The sequence below is a fragment of the Pelobates fuscus genome, chromosome 8 (assembly GCF_036172605.1).
Source record: "Pelobates fuscus isolate aPelFus1 chromosome 8, aPelFus1.pri, whole genome shotgun sequence".
Lineage (NCBI taxonomy): Eukaryota > Metazoa > Chordata > Amphibia > Anura > Pelobatidae > Pelobates > Pelobates fuscus.
The window spans coordinates 80,821,573-80,847,808 of NC_086324.1; the positions used below are offsets into that span (position 1 = coordinate 80,821,573).

General features: G+C 41.6%; 1 protein-coding gene across 1 annotated transcript in view; it reads left to right on the top strand.

Moving 5' to 3' along the window:
• PLEKHM3 (pleckstrin homology domain containing M3) overlaps positions 1-26,236 on the top strand; it is a 220,129-nt gene that overhangs the window by 88,184 nt on the left and 105,709 nt on the right. The window contains exon 4 of the mRNA XM_063430113.1: positions 16,948-17,093. Within this exon, the coding sequence (XP_063286183.1) occupies positions 16,948-17,093 (146 nt within the window). The remainder of the gene's footprint in view (positions 1-16,947; positions 17,094-26,236) is intronic.

Genomic DNA, 26,236 nt, shown 5'->3' on the forward strand with positions numbered 1-26,236 from the left:
GTTTCCTACAGTAATTCTGTTCTTATATGAAAACTGCAAATGATCATTCAGGTGTAAATATTTTATTTAATTTTTTTGAATGCTTTCAATCGTCTTTTTTATTCCATCCTACCAGGATTCGAACATCCTTTTCACTATAATACACAGAATTATTCATTTATATGATAATTGAAAGTAGATTTCAAATATAGGAAAAATAGCAAAATTAGGAAAAGTAAATTCTATTTTTAGCTGGGTTATTTTAGCCTTAAATTTTAAATTAATTTTGAATTATCTTTCAAAATAGTGCACAGCAAATCTCCCTTTGGTAAATAACCCTAAAAGTGTTTTGTATGTTTTGCAGATGGGAGAAAGGGTAATGTCTAGTAAACTTACATGCAAAGCACTGACAGATGTGTTAAGTCATAGGATATCATGTTAGACACAGTCTAAAATCAGTCATGTTTAATTCTTCTAATGATTTTTTTTATTTTAGCTTATAAGTGAGTTAGTCTGCAGCACTCAGCTGCAGTCTCACCCATAATCCTAATTGCATCAGAGGCAAATCTACCCATACCCACCTACTCCCTCTCTTGATTTACAGCTTGATCAACATTGTAAGTCTTCTTTTTTTTTTCTTTTTCTTTTTTATTCTTTTTTTTTGGTTTCAATTCACATAGAAAGTATTTAATGAAACACAGTAATGAACGATAAGGTAAGTTTGCGCACATAGTTAGATACATTGTTGAGGCAGCATACAATATATGTTCAATTCCTATATTATACAATAAATGTAAAATATATGAATTGAAAATATTATTATTATTTTATTTTTTTTTAACGTAAAGGAACACTATAGGGTCAGGAACACAAACATGTATTCCTGACCCTATAGTGTTAAACTCACCATTTAGGTGGCTTGCCCCCCCTTAAAAGGAATTAAAACTCACTTTATTTCCAGCGCTGCATGGGTCCGTCTGCACTGGCCCCGCCCCTGATCCGCATCCTTGATGACATAATCAGAATTGCCGATTTTAAGCCAATCCAATGCTTTTAGGGGACCATGTTGGTTGAGGGAAATAACCATAGCTCTCAATGAGAAGAAGTCTAGATGCCCCTGGGCCTACACTCCTTAGCTAGCAAACAGTGGCCACACTGTGGATAAACACAAAGTTTTAATAACCGTTCCCCAACTGCCTAACTGAAATTGGCTTTAACACAAGTATATAATGACCGAGGTACCGTTCCCCTACGGACGAGAGAAATTACAACTCAGATAGAGGTAGGGGTCTCATGTCCCCATTCCTAGGTCCCCTTCCATCCACAACCCCCCCCCTCCCCCACCCTCCTTTCCTATGCTATGGAAGTAATGTGCACCTATAATCCACGCTTTCGACTTGGAACAAGTTACAGCAAATGTTAAATGTACAGATTCACCTGTGCGGGGTGTGGCCAACCACACCATTTGGCCTATAGAATATACTTTGACCCCCACAGGGAACTGGGTGGCACACCCAGTACAGTCGAATCTGAATTTAAATCGCCAGAAGGCGAAGTAGTATGGCTCCAAGGAGCACAGCCAAGCGTTACTTACAGTTCTCTACTGCTACTGTCTTTTCTATAACATCTATTCTCTTTCCTATCTTTTCCACACTCGTCCTTGGGGGTGGGTGAGGGGAGGAGAGTCAGGGAAATCATCTGGTGTAAGGCATCAACAAACACATCCCAAACAACACAATATGCGCATAGTATCGCATAATGTCAAGGGACTAAATTCCCCCCCTCGAAACGTCACGCCCTGTACAGGGAACTTCAAAAACTCAAGGGCGACATAGTGTGCCTGCAAGAGACTCACTTTCGCAAATCTGACCCCTGCAGGTTTGGTATTAAACAATTCCCTTATCAGTTCCATGCTACCTCAGACACGAAGTCCAAAGGCGTGTCTACGCTGCTTAGCAACCAACTCTCATTTTCCCTTATCAAAAAAATCGCAGACCCACAGTAAAGATTCTTAATAATAGTAGCTCGAATCACCAAAGCCATATATACCATAGCCAACGTATACGCCCCTAACGATAACCAGAGGGATTTCATAACCATTGTCATGTCCAAAATTGAAAGGGTTCAACAGGGCATGCTCATTCTGGGGGGAGATTTCAGCTGTGTTCAAGACCCCACAATAGACTCCACATCTGACAAAACCCCAGTGAGGCTCAAGACACTACAGAAACTAGCTACACAACTAAATGCCCTCTTCAACTCCTATAACCTATATGACACCTGGAGGGCGAGCAACCCCTCAGACAAATCCTACACATAATCCGTGCATAACTGTTACACATGGATAGATAGATTCTATATACGGGGTACACATCTTACAGTCCTTACACTGGCAGACCAATTCGCTTTCAAAAACAAACCACCTGGGCGACTGAATGAATCGCTCCTCCAAGACCCCCAACTTTCCTCGACCATGGCGACGGAGATAGAACACTACTTCACCACAAACGACAGACCGGACATGTCCATAGATATACTACGGCAGGCCCATAAGGCGGTCGTGAGAGGTCAATTTATAAAACGAGCCGCACACATTAAAAGGTCCTCCCAATCCAAACTTAAGGAATGGACCGAGAAGCTCCGTGACTTAAACTCACGAAATCCAAAACACCCTAACAAAGACATTAGAAACCAAATACTGCAAAACCAAAAATAAAATTTAAGAGGCAAATTTATACCACACTATCTTTCTATTGAAAAAACTAAAACTCTCTCACTACACCCAAGGTAACAGAGCAGGGAAATAGCTAACACGTTGAGAGAACTGCAGGCGCAATATAGAATCCCACACCTTAGGTCAGGCACAAACGAAAAACTCATATCAACAGGAGCCATTAGCAAAGAATTTGCTTACTTTTACAAAAAGTTCTATAACATACAAAAAGATTTAGCCATATATCACGCTACGGTGGATGAATCCACACAACCACACTCATATCCGACCAGAAAGACTTCTTGGCCAAGCCGATTAGCCAAGAGGAAATTGAAGCGGCCATAAAACAACTCCCCGCCAATAACACATCAGGTCCAGATGGCCTATCCAACATCTATTATAAAAAATACCAATAGTATTTGGCCCCTTACTTGCTCCGCCTATTCCACAATGCGATTGCACACTCCAAATTGCCCCCAGAAATGACTGCAGCCACGGTCATCACACTCGACGACGACTTTTGGTCACCTAAATGACGCTGGACGTCCTCATGCTATGCATCAGTACTGCCAGCGTCACCAGAATCCACATAGGAAAGCGTGGCCATTACCTACAATCCATTTTCTCATTTATTGAGGGATAAAGGAGCTATATTATGTAGAGCTAAATTCTATAGTTTTTTTTTTTTTTTTTTTTTTTTAATCTTGCACATTATTGAACAACAACCATGTTCTCAATGAACCCAAAAAACTCATTAATATCAAAGCTGAATATTTTTGGAAGTAGTTTTTAGTTTGTTTTTAGTTTTAGCTATTTTAGGGGGATATCTGTGTGTGCAGGTGACTATTACCGTGCATAATTATTAGGCAACTTAACAAAAACCAAATATATACCCATTTCAATTATTTATTTTTACCAGTGAAACCAATATAACATCTCAACATTCACAAATATACATTTCTGACATTCAAAAACAAAACAAAAACAAATCAGTGACCAATATAGCCACCTTTCTTTTCAAGGACACTCAAAAGCCTGCCATCCATGGATTCTGTCAGTGTTTTGATCTGTTCACCATCAACATTGCGTGCAGCAGCAACCACAGCCTCCCAGACACTGTTCAGAGAGGTGTACTGTTTTCCCTCCTTGTAAATCCCACATTTGATGATGGACCACAGGTTCTCAATGGGGTTCAGATCAGGTGAACAAGGAGGCCATGTCATTAGATTTTCTTCTTTTATACCCTTTGGAGGTGCGCATCAGACAGGGGAACAATGTATCACATCTGGTGGGAGTGCACTAGGATTAGGCCCTTCTGGGAAATGATCACCAAACTAATCTCGGAGGTCCTAAAGATCCCAGTGCGGCCATCCGCAGTGTTTTTTCTACTGTTCATGTTCCCAGAACACATGACCAAACAACAAGGGACCATGACATTTCACATATTGATCACCGCTAACTTACTGTTGGCTAGAAAGTGGAAATCCACACACATCGGTACATTAGACAAAGTGGTTCAACAGGTAGCCACCAATGGGCAATATGAAAAAGTGGCACACCTGAGCTCCGATAGATCCAACAAGTGGCTAAAGGTTTGGAACACATGGGAGACATGGTTGGGAGACTACGCCAAATTATAACTCTAGAAGCCCATGGCATCATAGTCCCGTAACTGATGGACCACGAATATTAGTCAGAGGTTACTCACCTAAACACCACAAACAACTGATAGTGGAACGGGTAACAACCCACGCCAGGTCCTCCACTCACTTGCTCGCCCACCACACCCCACAGGGGTAAACCTATTAGTTGGTACCAACTTGCTATTCTTTGCTTTCCCCACATTCTTTCTCTCTATCTCCTGCTTTTCCTCCACTATATCTACTACCCTCTACTCCAGCTGAATGCTGGGCAACATTAAAAAAAACCCGGTGGCCTCAAGGGTAGGGCAGCGCCTGGCAGTTCATGTCCCAGAGATGGCCCAAGAATAACCCCCAGTCCCCATCCAAACGCAAGGTGCAGAGTAGACACCAGATATCAGCACCAGGGGAGCTGATAGCATACCAGGAAAAAAACAGATTTACGCTGTGCTTTTTTGTACCATGCTGACACTTGTCATAGCAGGGCATATGTTAAAGAGTTTGTCCGATCCATGCCTACAGAGCAAGCTGCACATACATGTTGGGCATCTGCCCTATCTCTATATGTCTATGTTTAAGTTTATGTTCTGTTTATAATAATGTATGTGATCCTATGATTACATGTATCGGTAATGTACTTGACACACCGGAATAAAGAAATAAAAATTAAAAATGTGACAGCTCAAACCTATTATAGAGGTTGTTTAAAAAGCATAGTGTGAAATTATAAAAATCTAATTCAGGTCTTATTTCTCTGACTTTCCTTAAAGGAACATTCCAAGCACCATAACCTCCACAGCCCAATATAAATAGTCAAACCACTTGCTAAAGGGACACAATAGTCACCCAGACCTGCTCATTGAAGTGTTTCATGGGTGCAATGTTCCATGTCCCTTAACCCTCCAGTGGTAATTATTGCAGTTTCTGAGAAACTGCAATTATTACCTCTCAGGGTTAACTTTACATCTAGTGGCTGTCTAAGTGCTTAGACGACTTTTGGTAACCTAAATGACGCTGGACGTCCTCATGCTATGCATCAGTACTTCCAGCGTCACCAGAATCCACATAGGAAAGCGTGGCCATTACCTACAATCCATTTTCTCATTTATTGAGGGATAAAGGAGCTATATTATGTAGAGCTAAATTCTATAGTTTTTTTTTTTTTTTTTTAATCTTGCACATTAAAGGGACACTCCAGGCATCCAGACCACTTCTGCCCATTGGAGTGGTCTGGGTGCCAACTCCCATCACCCTTAATCCTGCAAGTGTAATTATTGCAGTTTTTATCAGACAGCCACTAGAGGGACTTCTGTGTTCTTCAGTGTCGCCCGAATCTTTATAGGAAAGCATTGAATAATGCTTTCCTATAGGGAGGTCTAATGTGCGCGAACGGCCATTGCGTGGGCAGAGCCTGACCCATCGCCGAGGGACATCGGCGCTGGATATAGATAAGTCAGCAACATGGGATGTGGGGTGGGTGGGAGGGGGCACTGCAGGGTCCTGCAGTACCAGGAAAACGGATTTTAATAATCATAGCAATTGCACAGTTGCATAGCAGTTGCACAGTATGCTTTCCTATGGGGGAATCCTAATGCGAGCGTGGCCATTGCCCCGCATGCACTTTAGGTCATCACCACCGGCTGACGTCAGCAGGGGAGGAGCGTGGGCGGAGTCTGACCCAGTGCCGAGGGACATTGGTGCTGGATTTAGGTAAGTGACTGAAGGGGTTTTACCACTTCAGTGCCGCAGAAGCGTGAGGCAGGGGAGCACTGTAAGGACCTATAGTGCCAGGAAAACTGGTTTGTTTTATTGGCACTATAGAATCCTTTAACATTTTGACATCTTAACTGTGGTCCGCCAATTACTGTCTCTTGACACCAATAAGCAGATGCAGGGCTTAGCTCATTGGCTCATCAAGAGAGTTCTCACGTTTGGATGCAGAGAGACAGAGAGCGACGTAAATACCTACAATCCATTTTCTAAGTTATTGAGGAGATAAAGGAGCTACATTATGTAGAGCTAAATTCTTTTTTTGTAATCTTGCAGATTAATAATCATAGCAAATGCACAGTTGCTTGAAGTGTCTCTGTAAACCTTTCTGAAGTGATACATGAGGGACTTCTTAAAAGAGAACAGTCACCTCAAAACTATTTTTTAATATAATGATCCTTTCATCAAGTGTGGAAAAAATAGATTATTTGTTAAATAAAGTATTTGTAAAAAATGGGAGAAACTCATCCCTACCTTTAGTATATGACAGGTTCAGCCGGCGGGGTAGATCTAATGTGCATGTGCAATGATGGCCGCGCTCGCATTAGTACTTCTCCCTAAAGAAAGCATCATGGGTGAAGCTGGAGGTCCTCATGCATAGCGTAAGGATGTCCAGCGTTAGTTAGACATCCAAAAGACACATAACGACCCGTAAATCCCTCTAGTGGCTGTCTGGTAGAAACTGCAATAAGTACCTTTGCAGGGTTAAGGGACCTGGGACACAGCACCCAGACCACTTCAGTTCATTGCCTATAGTGTCCCTTTAATGTAACAAAGGACCATTATATTAAAAATAGTATTGAAGGGACAGTTGTCCTTTAAAGAACTTGAGATTAAGGGAAATGATGATTTGATGAGGCTGGACATTCCACAAGGATAAAGCTGCCATTAAGAAATCCGGTAGATTGTTATTTAGAAGAAAAAAAAGATCTATTATATCAGAGCCATAGCCAACTCCTTTTGGACCCAAGGCAACATCAGAAAATTGTGCCCCTTCCCCCATAATATTGATCTAAACAATAATAGTGATCACCTACATGTAGACACAATGGTCTATTACTGAAGCCATTTCTGGGACTCAATAGAGCTATGCAGTTTTAAATGTATCTGTTAATTACTTAACACAATAGATTCATGATTGGAACATCAAGGGTGATGTTTCCTCACCATAAATCATGCATATTGAGCTCTAGTTTTTAAAAGAGTCTTTTTAGGGCGGAGATTAAAAGAAGAAAACTTTGTATTTCAAAGGTTCTCTCTGAAATCTCCCCCCTTTGCCCAAGCAAACATCATAATTGCTGCCAGCCCCTGTGATGCAAGTATTTGCTACCCAATCTCACTTACTTTGAAGCACCTGACATCAAAGCTAGCCAGCATCTTTCATAACTCAATATGCAGGGACACCACCATTATGACCTAAGCGGATAATAGCAGCAAAAGCAAGGAAGGGAAATGAGCTGGGTATAAAATGTCACTGGAAAATTGATACCAAGGTGCTATTTTCAATGTAACCATGCATTTCCAGTGCATGATGAAGCTTCTGTCCGCCTGGTTTGATAAAATTGTAACAATACAATACATGATTTAAAAAAAAAAAAAAAAGTATTTATTTTATTTCTGTAGATGCAGAGCAGTGTTGGAGCAATAACCATGGGAACGAATGCTCTGATTAGAACCCTGCACAGAACGAGTATCTGTGTATTATGGTTTTATACCAAACCATTGACAACTTTGCAGGGTAGAGTATGTTTGGTAATAATTCTATCAGTTTTAAATGGTTACTCCAACCAAAAACCAGTGTTTTAAGTTAACACTAGTTTTGATTAGAGTCAATCTTGCTGTGCTCTGGTCAAAGTTTAAAAGTAATAGAATATAAATTTAACGTTATGCCAGCACAGAAATTCTCCTATCAGCCTGATTCTCGGCCACCGAAAGCTTGAAACATTGCACAAGCAGAGATATTTTTTATTGTGTGATGGGGTGCCAAGTTGCACCTCAGAACTCTTTTCCGGACTGCCTACCATCAATTCTGTGCATAAAAAACATCTGTTGTCAGCATGCACTCTACATTGGCAACAAACTTGCCTGCTTCTCCCTTCTCTCACTGCTCAATTCTCTGCCATTTATGAGTTAAATCACTTTGCTTATGCAGCCCTAGTCACTCCTCCCAGCCTTCCTAAACACTTTCTGTAAAGATAGATCTACTGTTTAAACTTCCCGTGTTGCACAGTCAGTTTAATTTAGAATTTCCTGTCTCCTGCACTGTTAATAGCCTGCCAAACCTTGTAGGAACCTCCTTTGTGTGTGATTAAAGTTAAATGTACAGAGCAGGAGATAACTTCTAAAGTAAGGTAATGTTTGATTAAAAATTCAACCTTTTTTAATTTACCATCTAAATGGCACATAAATGAGCAGTGAGACAGCAGGGGCATCATCTGCACACCCAGACTACTTCATTAACCTAACGTTGTTTTGGTGGCTATAGTGCTCATTTAAGGGAACAGGAACACTGCACCCATACTGCAATGACATGAAGTGGTCTGGGTGACTACAGTGTTCCTTTAAGTGTTATCTGTCACATCAAAATTAGACATGTGTGACATGTCATGATTCCCTTTTATTCCAGAAGTTTGGTCCTTAAGGGGTTAATTAACATTACATTAACAAGATTTACAATCTTGCAGTGTTACGAATCGATCATACATATAGGTTTACTAGTGAATTGGAAACTGGGTGGCAATAGTCACAGCCTGGCTTTTTATAACAGAATTTTGACATTTGATACAATTTGGTGTTTAGTGAATAAAACCCACAGTTATCTGACTCACAGTAAAGGACCATTTTTTTGTTTTACTTTACTAGATCTGACAGACTGTATGTCTATGCTGAAGGCAATACTGCTTAGGACCTTGTGTCCTATCCTTCAAAAGACTCACCAGAAAATTGTTGTGATGTTGTTGGCAGTTAGAGGTACTCTGGACACCATAACCACTACAGCATGCTGTTGTAACTATGGTGCAAGGAGTCCCCTGGCACCTTCGCTGGTAAAGCTGGTAAAATATTTCCACTATTAATATTTCATATTATCATATTTTAAATTGTTATATGTGGCTTTATAGGGCAGCCACAGTCTTCCCAGTCTGCATTGATATGCCAAAGTTGAAGTTCATACTCGCACATTAGCATACTAGCTCATACCAATTTTGGCCATATTCACTGACCAAGACCTATCCACTTGATGGAATTATTTACCCATAAAACCTATCTATCTATCTATCTATCTATCTATCCCATCCCTGCATCTATTATTATTTTCGCAGCAGTAAATCCTTTCCCATTTGAGTGAGGAGCCAGCATTCATTGTGTTACATTAGATTGCAGTTAATGGATTGGGCAGTTAGCAGATGGTTTCCCAAACTAAGTTAGATCCCACACAAAGGTCAAGAACCATTGATTCAGATATATATATATATATATATATATATATATATATATATATATATATATATATATATATATATATATATATGGGTGAAGAGGATACATATCATTGCATTTCTAAAAATAATGTCATCTATAGATTCTGGAGAAAATAATGCCATCTATAGATTCAAGACTACAGATTGTTGATGTTCTACAGGGCCCTGAGATGGCCTTGTTTTCTCCTAACATATGCTTCACCATTATATGTAATATTTTATATTATATTTATACATTCATCATATATTTTATTTTAAGTTTTGTTTCACAATAGCTATAATTTTTACAGATTGTGTATTCCATTCCATTGAACACAAATCTACACAAAGATGTATATATTTGTGTGTACACACAGACACACATATATACAAATATAATCGCAGGTGCTGGTGCTTTCTTCCAGGTCGCTGTCATTCTAATTATCCTTTCCTTTTACTTGTAAACTGAGTAGTGTTGGGTTTTACTTTCTGCAGCATTCAACAGGAATATTATTAAGGGAACAGTTGTGATGGCATTGGCCCCATAGAACCTTAAGATCTGCAGAGAATGGGGAGCTGCAAAATAGCAATTTGCAGCTCCCCATAAATTAAAACTAGATGGACCAAGATAGTGCACAGTAAGAGTGGGCCCAAAGCTATGCCTTGATAAGAAATACTGGATTGGCCGGGAGATCATCACTAGGAGGCATAGCGGTGCTGTGGTGAGAAGACAATCTTGCTACTGACCTCGTGTTCTTTCCAACATTCTAAATAAATTCTTTTAAAGTGTTTTAAACGCTATTTAGACCTAGGACTTCTCTAAATAAGGTTTTGTACTTCTAATCCTGTGACAAGATGGTATTCTCAGAACAGCACCGCTCTGCTTCTTGAAGGTCATCACTAGTGATTATCTCTTGGTCAATCTAATCTGCTTCTCATGAAGGAATATATTCTGGTAAACTCTGTGTTTGGCCCTAGGCTGGTGACCCTTATGCCACTTAAGGCAACTCTGCAGATTAGTCTGTTGCTTATTCATGCTGCAAACATTTTCTTCCATCACATCCCAAAGGGGCTCTATTAAATGGAGGTCTGGTGTGGAGGCTGTTGGAGTACAGTGAATTTATTGTCATGTTCATGTTATCCTGCTGGGAGTACCTGACTATGGCCATGACATGATGTGCATGGACAGGAACACTAGTTAGGTTTGCTGTGGCATGTAAACCATGCTTAAATGTGCAGAAAAAAAAAACATTCTCCATACCATTATACCAATACCACTAGCCTGAATTGTTGACATAAGGCGAGATGGATCTATGGATTTATGTTTCTTACGCCAAATTCTCACCCAACAGAAATAAAGATTTGTCAGACCAAAACATTTTTACCAATCTTCTTCTGTTCTTAAGAAGTAGGAGAAGAATCTGGTATGGTCTTCTGCTTTTGTTACTCATCCACTTCAAGTTTTGATTTGTGCATTCAGAGACGTTCTTTGCATCGCACTGAAGAAACAGATGTTATTTTAATTACTGTTTAATTTCTGTCACATGGAACCAGTCTGGCCTTCCTCCTCTGGACACTATAGGGTCAGGAAAACAAACATGTCTTCCTGACCCTTTATTGCAAAACCCTCCTTTTAGGTGGCTAACCCCCCCCCTCCCCCTCCCTCCTCCCCCCTCTCCCTCCTCCCCCCCTCCCTCCCCCCCAATCACAATTGCCGCTTTTTACCCAATCCAATGCTTTCCCATGGAGAAAGCATTGGATTGGCTAAAATCGGCAAAGGGGCAGAGCCAAACGCAGTTTTGGCAAATCAGCAACTCCTTATAGAGATGCATTGAATCAATGAGGAAAATCTCTATGAGGAAAATTCAGCGTCCCCATGAAGAGCGTGGAGACGCAGTATAACAGTGCTGCCTACTGTGCAGCACTGAGCCAGGAAGCACCTCCAGTGGTCATCTGAGGAGTGGCCACTTGGAGGTGTCCCTAGGGGCAATGTAAACACTGCCTTTACTCTGAAAAGGCAGTGTTTAGATGAAAATGCCTGCATATAATGATTATACTCACCAGAACAACTACATTAGGCTGTTGTTGTTCTGGTGACTATAGTGTCCCATTAATGAGGCATTTTCACCTGTAGAACTTCCACTCATTGGAATTTTAAAAAATATTTTTTATTTGAATAGCTATTCTCCAAATGTTCTAGAGGCTGTTGTATGTGAATAACCCAAGAGATCAGCAGTTTCTGAGATCTTCGAAAAAGCACCATGTTAAGCACCAACAATAATTCCACTGTCAATAATTCCACTGTAAAAAAATTACTTGGATTAAAGAATACATTTTTGAAAAACATACTGAAATTTGGTTTGAACAAAAACTGAACCTCTTGACCACGTCTACACGTTTTTGTACTTTCAGTTGCTGATAAATGATTGGTTCATTTAAACAGGTTAAAGAAAAGGTGTACCTACCGAAGTGGCCAATGAATGTATCCCATTACTGAATATATAAATACAGGCACCTGATCCTGTGTTTCTTTTTTTCCTTCTTAGCCACCAGAGGTCTCTCTAGCTGAATAATATACACTGGTTTATTATGCACATGTGCCTAATGGTACGGATATAATTCATATTAAGGAGAGAACGGCAGTAAAACTGTTAATATATTGTAATTAATTTCTGTAAATATCGGAGAGTGAATCAGGTGAAAATAAAAATTGATGTGCATAAATATTTATATTGTTCACTATATACAGTATTTAGTTGCAGTTTTAGCACTAACAAGATCAATTTGAAAATGCCATCTATACCCCTTTCAAATTACATATTATAATTTATTAGTTATCTTCAATAGAAAATGAGCAGTCTTCTTTTCTGACACCCAACATTATATGATGGAAGAACAGACCACTAAAACGTTCATTATTTTTAAAGTGGAATTTTAATTAGACCTGATGCAGTGCAAAATGATCTTTATTATAAGTCTTAATTATACTTAAGGGACTGCTAATTGCAGATTGTATAAAAAAAGTGTGTATTCTTATTCTGCATTCATACTTTTCCTGAGCTAATTCTTATGGGAGCAATTTTCTGATTCTTACTAAAGGTTGATATACACCATGTTTCTGTAATATTATTAGTGCAGTGATGACCAAACACATGTTTGTGAACTATATATCCCATGATGCTCTGTCTTCCTTTAAAGGGAATCTATAGTGTTAGGCATACAACGTTGTATTCCTAACACTATAGTGCCTACATGTCCCCCCCTCCTTTGCACACCCCCTTTCAGGCACACAAAGGGTTAAAAAAAAACGTTTATTTACTCACCTGATTCCAGCTCTCATGCTGTGCCTCCTCATATGAAATCCAACTGGGGGTACTTAATTTGCATGCACAGCGAGCACTCAAAGCACATTTGCCCTTCTCCTATGCTTTCCTATGGGGATTTCACTCATGCTAGATGTCCTCATAAGAGTGAGAACGTCCAGTGTCGTTTAACAGAGTCAAACTCTCTTAGAATCCAGGCAGCACCTCTAGAGGCAGTCCTAGTCCGGCAATGGAAACATTGCAGTTTCTCAAAAACTGCCATGTTTAACATTGCAGGACTAAGTGGGACAGGGACACTGAGATGAAGTGGTCTGGATGCCTATAGTGTAACATTTATCACATAAACACTCAACCTTAATGAAATAATTTTGGTAAATGCTGTCCTGTTTTGAGATAATGTTAAACTTTGCCATTTTTGAGTAAAGGTTCAAAAACAATAGGGCTCCTATGGGCTTTTATAATGTGGTATTCAGCGTTTAGTCATCAAAAATGGAAGACACCTTGGCAGTGGGCATGTTTGCATTGCTACCGAAGTAAATAAAATGAAGGCCCTGACAAAAGTCATGAAATGCAAACACTGCTTCTTAAAAGCTGCCAATTTAAAAGATTCCCATATTACTTATTAAACCGTGTTTATATCTATATTTCTTGGTAGCATTGCTAAAGGAATGTTGCTTCTCCTCCAAAGGCTATCTGCAGTAATTCTGTTATCGTTCGCGCCAGATTTTTACTCGGCCTCACGCCACAGAGGCAAAGTCCGAATGAGGTTAATGACTCAGCTTCACAAATGTTATCATTCCGATTTTGTTTAATCTTGCCAAGTTTCTATGTGCAAACAGTGATCAACCCATGTTTCTGTCAGAAACTGCCACACAGGATTCTGCCGTGTTATACTATAACTAATGCTAACATGTTAGCTTTTTTTAAAATTATTTTTCAGAACAGAGATGGATATTGTTTTCTGATAAAGGGTTACGGTTGCATTTCGTCCTGACATGGTCCACTTTGATTTAAATGTTGTTTTATATGTGTATATATATATATATATATATATATATATATTTATTTTTGTAAATTTGATAAGAACTGTTCATAGTTTAAGAAAACAACATGAAAAGCATTTTAACTCATATCCCCCATCATTGGGAGTGGGAAATATGCAGTTGAGGCCAAGTGACAGGCCCTGAGGTGGAGTGTCGCCAGTGATGTTACTCGCTGCACCAGTGACACCCACAATGGGTGTGTCCAATCAGAAAGACGTGGGGCCACATGCTGAAGGGGAGTAGCAGTCGGTCTGGCCAGCCCCTTACTGACAGCTCTGCTACATGGTCCTACTGCCCGCTGCCTAGGGGGTAGTTGCTGGGTGTCCCTGGATGCAGAATATCAGGGAACTGAAGCAGGTTATTGGCACAGGACAGGATCCCAAAAATCAGGTTTCCAAAAGCAGGACTGTTGAGAGACATGCTAACCAAGAATCAACCCAACCCAACCCAACTGTGGAGTTTAGCATTGAGAAAAATCTCCAATCAATTTAATCAATTTAGTCCATATAATCCATTTACTGAATACATCCCAAAGGTACACTCATTACTACTCATACGTCAGACAATGCCCTTTTCTGTAGAAATACTGTTTGAATGTTTAAAAAAAAAAAAAATTCATGTTAAAAAAAACAGACTGGTTATAAGCACCAAAAACTACTAAGATCCATAGATTTAAGAATTCAAAATCAAAACAGGAAAGCATTTTTTTGTTTGTTTTGTTTAAATTATATTTCAATGAAGAATAGTTGAAGCTTCATTGAAGCCTTTATATATATTTACCTTCTCCTATTGGTTAATTTTTAGAAATGTATTTTTTAAGATGTCTGTGTCTGATGTGACGTCTGATATTATGACAAAAATCTATTCGTTAAAGCAAAATAAAACATGAAAAAACCCCACATGACTAGCCTATTAATTAGATAGCTATATATTAACTTGGTGAGCTAGGTGTGATCAAAACCTTGCCCTGGCTTAATAGGAATTTATGTTTTGTTTCTAAAATATGTTGCTAAAACGACTGAAGTAAATAAAATCAACAACAGTTACTATGTAGTTCAGTCTTGGGCACCCAGAACATTTGTCTGTATATATCTAATGCTTTAGGAGCCCCAAAAACATAATTTTAGTTTGTTTGTTTTTCTGTGGGTTTTTTAGGAACTGTGTTGTTTGCTTGCAGCTCTTACACACTTGTAAAGAATGTAATTACCAGAGTTATTACCTGCTTTTAGATTTTATACAGACTGTAGTCTTTATATGAAGTTTGCTTAGTACTTTACTGGATGTGTGTTTAAAGAGTAACTAGGTAGTAGTATCTCCCCTTTACTAGCGCTTGGTGACATGTTTCCATACATCCTTGACATAACTTTTCACCAATTCTTTTTTTGTCTGACCATGTAAAACCATTTTCATTTGTCCTTAATCACTCCTCTGATGGCTAACGTTGACACCATAAATTGTTTCTGGACTACATTTCCCATGATGCTCAGTTAGCTTTTAGACTCTAAATGCTAACTGAGCATCATGGGAAATGTAGTCCAGAAACAATTTATGGTGTCAAGGTTAGCCATCACTGTGTTAGACTGACATCAATGTAAGCACTTCCTACTTAAGACCCACGATTTTTTATGGTCTTCTTTTCTGAGAAACTGCAATGTTTAGATTTAAAGGGAAACACGCCTCTCAACCAGGCAGAGGCAGCCACTAGAGCTGTTTCCTCCTCCTTACTCAGAGAATTTTCAAAATACTTTGCATTCAGTGCCATCACACAAAGCATATGGACCAGTGGAGGATCATCCATAGGGGTACCAGATAATTGTTGTCAAAATTAAAAACACATCTACTTCCAGTAGTAAGAGTGAATTACTGGCATTATTTCCCTTTAGGAAAGTGTTAACTTGCAAATTTCCACTATAACTTGTAAGCAAACACCATACAGCACACACAGTCAGTTGATGCTTTCAGCCTATCGGCAGCGACCCTGTCCGAGGCTTCATGTGTAAGCTTTGAACTGCAACGGACGTTCAGGTGCAGAGCTGACTGACTTCACATAGAAGACTTTGGAGATAAACTGTTCATTAACGGTTGAACGCTGTACGATAAGCCAATGCCAGGGACCTTCTAGTACCATAGCAACTTCTTTCTGATGAAGATGCTATGGTGTCCAAAATGTTCCTATAAGTTACATTGTTTCTTTAAGCTTATTGTGTAGGTTGTTCATCACACATTTAAAAACACGCAAAAAAAACCCAAAAAACTCCAGTAGTTATTTCAGGGCTCACATATTTAACATGCACGTACGTATAATTAAATTGTTTTGAATATTTCCATCCATTGGATTTAAATGCTGTTTTAAAGGCGGATTTTTGTGTCCTCCGTCACCACAGAGAAAGATGAGAAGTGAACAGAAGTGACAGAATGTTGTTAGTACTGTACTTTACTCAAACATAGTTATTATTACAATCTTATGAGATGTGTTGGCAAGGTCCCATAGGAGTTAACGATCTCCAGCATTCATTTTACAGAGAGGCAAACTGTTCTGTCCACACATGCTAAAAGAGGGATATGGCCAGCGACACTGGTCTTTCGAAAGGATTGCATGTTTTACATAATGGGAAACCTGGCCCATGCTACATTATAGTGTGTGTCTATACATTCATTAGGACAGGATGTTAATGCTTAAATCATAGCACATTTCACAGGCTTTATAAATCATATGTATATTAATGTCTATGCCTGCCTCTTTGCTTTAGGAGTTTTTATATGTATAGCATACTGAATGGGCACTTCAAATTAACATTAATTGTGCTGTGAAAATATACAGACTTCAAATATTGGGATAAATTAAACATATAGACACATAGACCTCTTTAATTGATTTCTGTTATTAAAAACATATTCCATCGGTAATCCAGGACTGTTTTCTTATAAATGTTGCACTGTATTTTAGGAACATGATGGACTTTAGTACATATGCTAATGCTCCTATACTTAAATTGTTCCTTCTTTTTCTGTCTGTTACAGGTTGCCAGAGACCAATAGGCCTCTCCAATGGAAAAGCCAAAGTGTGCAGTTATAGTGGGTGGTATTACTGTAGCACTTGCCATGTGGATGATGGCTTTATCATACCTGCCCGTCTTGTTCACAACTGGGATACCTCTAAACATAAGGTATTTATATATAAATATATATATATATATTCACACACTTAAATATAAAAGAAAATAAATTACATGTGCATTCATCTCAAGTGTTCCTCTCTAATACCATTCTATTATCCTTCTTTTTAGAGGCACAGAGTGTTTGTATGTAGGAGTGTATTACAGCATGCAGCATATTTTCAACTCAACCTTTAATGCAAGTAGTTAAAGGAGCACTCTAAGCACCTTAACCACTACAGTACACTGTAGTGGTTATGGTGCCAGTGGAGCCATGGTGCAAACTGTTCTATCAGGCTGATTTAGAACAGTCTGCCTTTTTTTACCTGGGGTCAGCTGAATGTCACTCCATACCTCTCTGCAACCTCCAGGAAAGCTAAAAGCTATCTGCTTCAACAAAGAATGGGGGCGCAGGGCTTAGCTCAATGGATGAGAGTGATCAGCTAATGCTGTAAATCTTTACTTAGTAGGAACCACTGGCTCTGCTGGAGGCTGCAGATAGGTGGGGAGCCTCAACCAGCAGATGACAGGCAATACGTCAGTCTGTTCTAAAATGGTTTGACAACTTATATTTGGATGTTTCTTTAATGTGCATATAAATTAGGTTGTGTATATACTTTGATCTCATTCTAAATCAGTGGTTCCCAACCAGGTTCTCAAAGCACACCATCAGGTTTGTGGCGAAACCAACCTCGCCACTATGAACTGGAGAAGCCTGGTTGCTCGCCTGCTTCCTTTAGACTATGGACCAGACTTGAAAAAGGTTTATTTCCCCTGCAGAAAGGCTTATTCGTGCTTTCTGCCAGGGTGTTCGGTAGATTTTATCTACCGAACAAACTACCGAACAAACTACCGTACGAGGGACCACCTAGGAGATGGAGTGTGCCGTCAATTGACCGCCCAGAAGCTGCGGTTAACCGCAGCTTAATTGAAAAACGCTGGGTGGCCTTTGTTCGTCAAACGAACACGTGGCGGCGGCCATCTTAACTCCCGAACAGCGGTGTTTTGCCGTTGAGTGTCTGGAACTAAAAACGGACACTCGACTAAGCAAACACCGCTGAGACCTCCAGACTTCCGTGGATTCGTGCTGCAACTACCGAACGAGCCGCCGTTCGGTAGAAAGACTAAGGTTCACAAGGGGAATCCAACGAACCCAAGGAAACCCACGGATGGCAAGCCGTTCGGGACTTTTTAATACACTAACAGAGACCGACCGCAAGGCCAAACCTTATGGAACTATTTTCGGTTACTTTGCCTGTGCGGTCGGTCAATACTTTAAAGCCCCATAACTCCCGAACCCTTTATCCGAATGGGCTGATTTTCACACATGTTGTTCCTCCAGACTAGGGCTATCTGGAGATACTGGATTTGTGGATGTACCCCAAGTATTTAGGGTACATCCAAGACTTGGGTAAAACTATGTCCATGTTAATTGTATTAACAGATAAGTTAGAGGGAGGAGATGTGTGGGTTGTACCTTAAACTGGATTGGTGTATTGTAAATCCCTCCCTTGCATGGGAGAATTGCATATAAACCTGTGTGTGAATAAATCGTGGTTGTTGCTGTTTAACCCTGAAGCTGAAGTGTTGTCTCATTCTTGGGGGGAATTTGACTGTATGCTGATTGCTAGGAGTGTAAGCTGTTCGTATTGCTTTACCTGTTCGTCTGCTTCCAGGGTTCGTGTGTCTGCTGTTCGAGAGTTGGTGAATACGTGCAGTTTGGAGTTCGGGAGGTTGGTGATTGCAGTAGCTGCTGGTCTATGGGAAAGGGGATTATCGCCTAAACGTTGTTTAGCCCCTTGTGAGCGAAACGGTCCGCAACAGTTGGTGGCAAGCGGCGGGATCGTTCCTACAACCAGAAGGGCAGCTACAGGTAACACCATCCCCTGGATTTACAAAGTGAGGGCAACGCCAGTACCCGTACAGCGCCCCTATCTACAAGGAACCAACTTCAGCAGAGCAAGCATGGCACCCAGCTACACTCAAGAGGCGTTTGACAGAGAGGTCACCGCAGTGCTGGCTTTATGCGGACCCAACCCCTTGGAGAGTATAGTGCAGCGTGTGAGGAAAGCAGTGGGAGAGTACTTGCAGTGGGAATCAGAGCGGGCAAGGGGGTTTGCCGTCCTTCCTCCCCAGCGGCAGTGTGTACCCTAGGGAGCTGATGGTGTCGTCCTTCCTCCCCAGCGGCAGTGTGTGTCCCAGGGAGCAGAAGGTGCCGTCTTTCCTCCCCAGCGACAGTGTGTAACCCAGGGAGCAGAAGGTGCCGTCCTTCCTCCCCAGCGGCAGTGTGTAACCCAGGGAGCTGATGGTGTCGTCCGTCCTCCCCAGCGGCAGTGTGTGTCCCAGGGAGCAGAAGGTGCCGTCCTTACTCCCCAGCGGCAGTGTGTAACCCAGGGAGCTGACGGTGTCGTCCGTCCTCCCCAGTGGCAGCGTGTGTCCCAGGGAGCAGAAGGTGCCGTCCTTCCTCCCCAGCGACAGTGTGTACCCCAGGGAGCTGATGGTGTCGTCCGTCCTCCCCAGCGGCAGTGTGTGTCCCAGGGAGCAGAAGGTGCCGTCCTTCCTCCCCAGCGACAGTGTGTACCCCAGGGAGCTGAAGGTGTCGTCCTTCCTCCCCAGCGGCGGTGTGTATCCCAGGGAGCGGAAGGTGCCGTCCTTCCTCCCCAGCGGCAGTGTGTATCCCAGGGAGCGGAAGGTGCCGTCCTTCCTCCCCAGCGGCAGTGTGTGTCCCAGGGAGCAGAAGGTGCCGTCCTCCCTCCCCAGCGTTAGTGTGTACCCCAGGGAGCAGAAGGTGCCGTCCTTCCTCCCCAGCGGCAGTGTGTATCCCAGGGAGCGGAAGATGTTGTCCTTCCTCCCCAGCAGCAGTGTGTATCCCAGGGAGCTGAAGGTGTCGTCCTTCCTCCCCAGCGGCAGTGTGTACCCCAGGGAGCAGAAGGTGCTGTCCTTCCTCCCCAGCGGCAGTGTGTACCCCAGGGAGCAGAAGGTGCCATCCTTCCTCCCCAGCGGCAGAGTGTCCTGCAGGGAGCAGAGACCGTCAGTCTCGCACCCCAGCAGCAGGACAAAATATTGAAAGGGGAGACAGCTGGTCCCCCTTTCCACCAGCAGAGAGAGTGCCAGGGAGAGGAGCCTGCTACCCCCTCTCCCCAGCGACAGTTTACCATCCAGAGAGAGGAGCTTGTTACATCCTCTCTCCAGCGGCAGCCTAACCCACCAAGGGGAGATGTTAAGCCCCACAACTGTGCAGATGGGACCGTAGTCTCTGCAATTACAGCACAAGGGGTAGGGACGGTCGGTCCTGTGCCCCAGCCACAGAGCGGTGTATCCAAAGGGGAGACAGTCGGTCTCCCCCTCCGGCAGCCGAGCTATGCACCTAAAGGGGAGACAGTCAGTCTCCAGCAACCAGGCTCCAACCAGACTACTCCCGTGGTAGTGCTGGCACCAGGACAGAGTACCGCTTGTCTCTGCCCCCTCAGCAACCCACCAAGGCAGACTACCAGTCCCCCACACAGCTGTGGTGAGGCACCTGGACCTGGACCAGATTCTCCCTTACCCAGGTGTAGTAACCGTTTATTGTGGGTGGGCTGTACTGCTGTTTCTGTCTTGTGGGTGGGCTGCTGGACTAACAAGGGCACTGACCGGCAGGAGGTCAGGTACCCCGTTAGTCTAATTGGTAAAGGGGAGAAGTGTGGCGAAACCAACCTCGCCACTATGAACTGGAGAAGCCTGTTTGCTCGCCTGCTTCCTTTAGACTATGGACCAGACTTGAAAAAGGTTTATTTCCTCTGCAGAAAGGCTTATTCGTGCTTTCTGCCAGGGTGTTCGGTAGATTTTATCTACCGAGCAAACTACCGTAAGAGGGACCACCTAGGAGATGGAGTGTGCCGTCAATTGACCGCCCAGAAGCTGCGGTTAACCGCAGCTTAATTGACAAACGCTGGGTGGCCTTTGTTCGTCAAACGAACACGTGGCGGCGGCCATCTTAACTCCCGAACAGCGGTGTTTTGCCATCGAGTGTCTGGAACTAAAAACGGACACTCGACTAAGCAAACACCGCTGGGACCTCCAGACTTCCGTGGATTCGTGCTGCAACTACCGAACGAGCCGCCGTTCGGTAGAAAGACTAAGGTTCACAAGGGGAATCCAACGAACCCAAGGAAACCCACGGATGGCAAGCCGTCCGGGTCTTTTTAATACACTAACAGAGACCGACCGCAAGGCCAAACCTTATGGAACTAGTTTCGGTTACTTTGCCTGTGCGGTCGGTCAATACTTTAAAGCCCCATAACTCCCGAACCCTTTATCCGAATGGGCTGATTTTCACACATGTTGTTCCTCCAGACTAGGGCTATCTGGAGATACTGGATTTGTGGATGTACCCCAAGTATTTAGGGTACATCCAAGACTTGGGTAAAACGATGTCCATGTTAATTGTGTTAACAGATAAGTTAGAGGGAGGAGATGTGTGGGTTGTACCTTAAACTGGATTGGTGTATTGTGAATCCCTCCCTTGCATGGGAGAATCGCATATAAGCCTGTGTGTGAATAAATCGTGGTTGTTGCTGTTAAACCCTGAAGCTGAAGTGTTGTCTCATTCTTGGGGGGAATTTGACTGTATGCCGATTGCTAGGAGTGTAAGCTGTTCGTATTGCTTTTCCTGTTCGGCTGCTTCCAGGGTTCGTGTGTCTGCTGTTCGAGAGTTGGTGAATACGTGTAGTTTGGAGTTCGGGAGGTTGGTGATTGCAGTAGCTGCTGGTCTATGGGAAAGGGGATTATCGCCTAAACATTTTCTATCCCCTTGTGAGCGAAACGGTCCGCAACAAGGTTTATTCACTAATTTGAGAATTCAAAGTGAATTTCAAGGTTAAGGCTAGAGTAGCCATATTGCAAACATAACTGACTTGGACATTTTTCCAGTTGGGCTATATAGTCCTTACATTTGAAATTCTCTTTGAATTCTCTTGAAATTCTCACTTTGGTGAATAACCCTGCATGAGTCCAGGATTCAGACATTTCCTGTTTTTCGCCCGATTGTGATAATATTGGCATAGGACTGTTGGTGTACCCTCAGGATTGGGTTTTGAACCACTTTTCTAAATGAGCCTCAAATGTCTAGCAATTTGTTGTAAAGTCACTTAAAAAAATGTTCTAGCCATGGTCAGTTAAAACTAAATTGTATTTTTTGGCCACTTGAGGATTTATGAAAAGAAATCAACTAATCAGAGAATACATATCTGGAAATAATCTACCAGCATAAATACACCCCAGGTACTGTTGCACAGAGCAGGACCAGTTTGTGCTAATGAATGCATATTGCTAGCAAGGCTTGTTGGGTTTACATCCATATCATTGTCTCCCAGACTTATGGGACCAAATTCGGCCAACCATTCTCCAAGTTCATTTTCTCTTTTCGTCACAATTAAAGCCACCACCGCAGTTTTTCAGTGTAATATTTCAATAAGTTGATTTTTTTAAGGTTTCAATTTCCAAGAGATCCCTTTGAGTTTTAGAATATTAAATGAGTTTCCCTTTGAGTTTTAGCATATTAAATGAGTAAGTGAATCTTAGAAAATGTCTGAATTTTTTTTTTAAATCCCCAAGTGGTGGTTGGCATTGCTTTTACGATCTGCGTTATACTAACTAATAAGGACTGAGAGAAGGATCCAGCATTGTCCTTCTTACAAGCATTTACACATTGTGTAGAACTCTTCAGCATCACAGAAACACTGATGCTCTCTCCGTGCTTTTATTCAGATGTAACAGTCATGATTTATTATATTAATCATTCTGTAAGAAAGCAACATACTGGGCTTAATTACAGAAATGTTTGACTAAAAGTGTAGCACCTTTCATTTACTGTTTCTGTAAAACATTTATTATTGATTTTTTTTTTTACTTTTTCCATGTCTAAAGTTTTAATGCACTTTCAAGTCCTAATTAGGGGTTATTTGTGATTAAGCTCCTCTTGCTTGGTACAGTGTGTATAGGGGATGATGACATTTGAAATCTGCCATGATTGGCGTCCTGAAATAGCACAGTTTAGCTCTGCCTCAGTGTAAACATGGACTTAAGGACCTGGAAGCCTAATGGCATTGCTCAATATATCATTTCCATCATGCTTGTCTCAAGTATCATAGACAACATTTCTCCCTTGCTTAAGAATGGAATACATTAGCAAGAGCTATTTCATCTTCTCCCACTCCATGTGAATGAATAAATAAGAAAATATCTAGTTGAATAGTTTCTATTAATTAATCTATTCTAGTCACAGCCTGGCTGCGAGAGGTGTATGGTGTAAGCTTTTTAAATACGATTTAGTGTGTGTTAAAAAGATACAATTGTAAGTATTCCCTATCTGGCATTTTGTCCTAAAAGGATCATACATCACCATCACACCCATAGCAGCCCATATAGGAAATGTTGACTTGAGACTCAATGATATAATATGCTGGTTGTCCTCTGGTGCTGTAAGACCTCGGGTTTGCATCTAGGTGTTCTTCAAAAGACCATCTTCACTCTGTCCCTATAAACTAGTCTAACAGGGATTTGCAGCAATATTCAATACAGAAAAGGTGTAGGTAGTGGAGCGCTGATTGAGAATAAAGGTAGATGAGAATAGGGTGCAAAAATAGGAAACCTTACAACCTATACAATACTAGACAAAATAATTGATAAACCATTCTCTTCTAATAGGTATTACGCTAATGGCTTAAATTAAAAACCACACACACAAAATACACCAAACGTTAATAAATTGAATATGTAGAATGAATGAATAAAAGTCCAGTTTAGTTTCCCAAAATAAATTCCTTAAGTTGTTCACTCCATCACATAGGTCCACATGTATGAAAAAGACAGGAAAAAAAGGGGAAATCCTTATTTAACACACTGAAGTTTAGTATTAAAAATCCATTTTATTCCATCAATATAAAAGATATATATATATATATATATATATATATATATAAAAATTATAAAATAAACTTTCCATATACATTATATAATTTGTCTATATAGAAATCACAGCTTAAGCCATAAAAAGTCCAGATAGAATTGCATGTCATCTGTGTAGAAGTGTTTTTGGAAGCCAGAAAAGCTGATGAGTTTAGCAAGGGAGGCAGTATAGATCGAGAACAGTAAGGGACAATGAGGGGTTGTAGAGAAGAGGAAGAGCCAAATTAAGAAAGGTTGAAAGAGAGCGGAGAGATAGGAGGAGGACCAGGAGAGAGCAGAATCTCCTAGAACGAGATCACAGAGAATGAGAAGATGTTTTTGATGATCAACAGTGTCAAAAGCAGCAGAAAGGTCAAGTAGAACTAGGAGAGAGAGGCGATCACTGGATTTAGCAGCAATTAAATCATTGAATACTTTGGCATTTTGGACAGAGTGACGAACACTAAATCCAGACTGAAGTGGGTCAAGCAGAGAGTTGGATTTAAGGAAGTCGGTCAACCTAGTGTACACAGTGCGAATAGGATCGAGAGAACTGTTGGTGGGGTGGGAGGACAAAATTAGGACCTCTACTGGCATAGTGGGTGCCATTGAGCATAGAAGAAGGAGGGAGTGGAGTTACGGGGGTCACAGAGATCTTATCAGTGAAGTGTGTTGCAAAGTTTGTAGCAGTTAAGTTAGTATGAGGAGGTGTAGCAAAAGGGCAGAGAAGAGAGTTAAAAGTGTGAAATAGGTGTTCTTGGGAGTATGTGGTTATGAGGGTATTGAAGTAGTTTACATTTGGGGAGTAAAGAGACAAACTGTACGGGCATAGCTGAAATTTATAGTGGAAGAAGTTGGATGCAGAATGAGACTTTCTCCAGCAGCGTTCAGCAGTTCTGGAGCATATTTATCATGAATCCCCACTTTATGTTCCACCACTGCTACTGTAATGGCATAGGGAATATGAGGTAGAGCAGTGTCAATGTAAGAAACAAAACTGGCAGAACTGTTGTTGTTATTATTATTATTATTATTATTATTATTATTGCCATATATATAGCGCCAACAGATTCCATAGCGCTTTACAATATTATGAGAGGGGGGATGTAACTATAAAAAGGACAATAACAAGAAAATTTACAGGAACAATAAGTTGAAGAGGACCCTGCTCAAACGAGCTTACAGTCTATAGTAGGTGGGGTATAAGACATGTTAGGACAGGAAATATCAATCAAGTAGGGTGGGAGTAAAGCAGAGCTGGAGGAGAGAGTAAAGCACTGCCCTATAGGAGAGAGCAAGAGACAGATATGTACGGTAGAGGTTACTCTGGGAGGCCATACGCTTTCCTGAAGAGATGGGTTTTAAGGCCCTTCTTAAACGATTGAAGACTGGGGAGAGTCTGATGGCGGTAGGCAGGCTATTCCATAGGAAAGGAGCCGCCTGCGAGAGGTCCTGCAAGCGCGAGTTGGCCGTACGGGTGCGAGCAGCGGTCAGGAGGTGGTCACGGGCAGAGCGGAGGGAATGAGGAGGGGCATACCAATGGATCAGTGAAGAGATATGAGGGGCTAGAATTGTTCAGTGCTTTAAATGTATGGGTTAGTACTTTGAATTGACTCCTATAGGATACAGGGAGCCAATGTAAGGACTGGCAGAGGGGTGAGGTGTGAGAGGACCGATTAAAGAGGAAAATCAGTCTAGCTGCAGCATTCATTACAGACTGTAGCGGGGCAATACGGCGTTTGGGAATACCAATGAGGAGAGGGTTACAGTAATCCATGCAGGAAATTACTAGAGCATGGACAAGCTCCTTGGTAGCATCTTGCATAAGATAGGGGCGGATGCGGGCAATGTTTTTAAGTTGGAACCTACAGGATTTGGCAACAAACTGGATGTGAGGCTCAAAGGTTAGGCCAGAGTCAGGTATGTAGCCAAGACAGCGCGCTTGCAAGGATGGACTTATGTGGATATCACTGACTTGAAGGGAGAGCGAGAGAGGAAGATCAGTATTAGGAGGAGGAAAGTCAAGGAGTTCAGTTTTAGAGAGATTGCATTTCAGAAAGCGTGAGGACATCCGGTCAGAGATGAAAGAAAAGCAATCATTGACACATTGCAGGACGGCAGGGGAGAGGTCCCGGGAGGAGAGGTATATCTGAATGTCATCAGCGTATAGGTGGTAGTGGAATCCAAGAGAGGCAATAAGTTTGCCAAGAGAGGCAGTATAAAGAGAA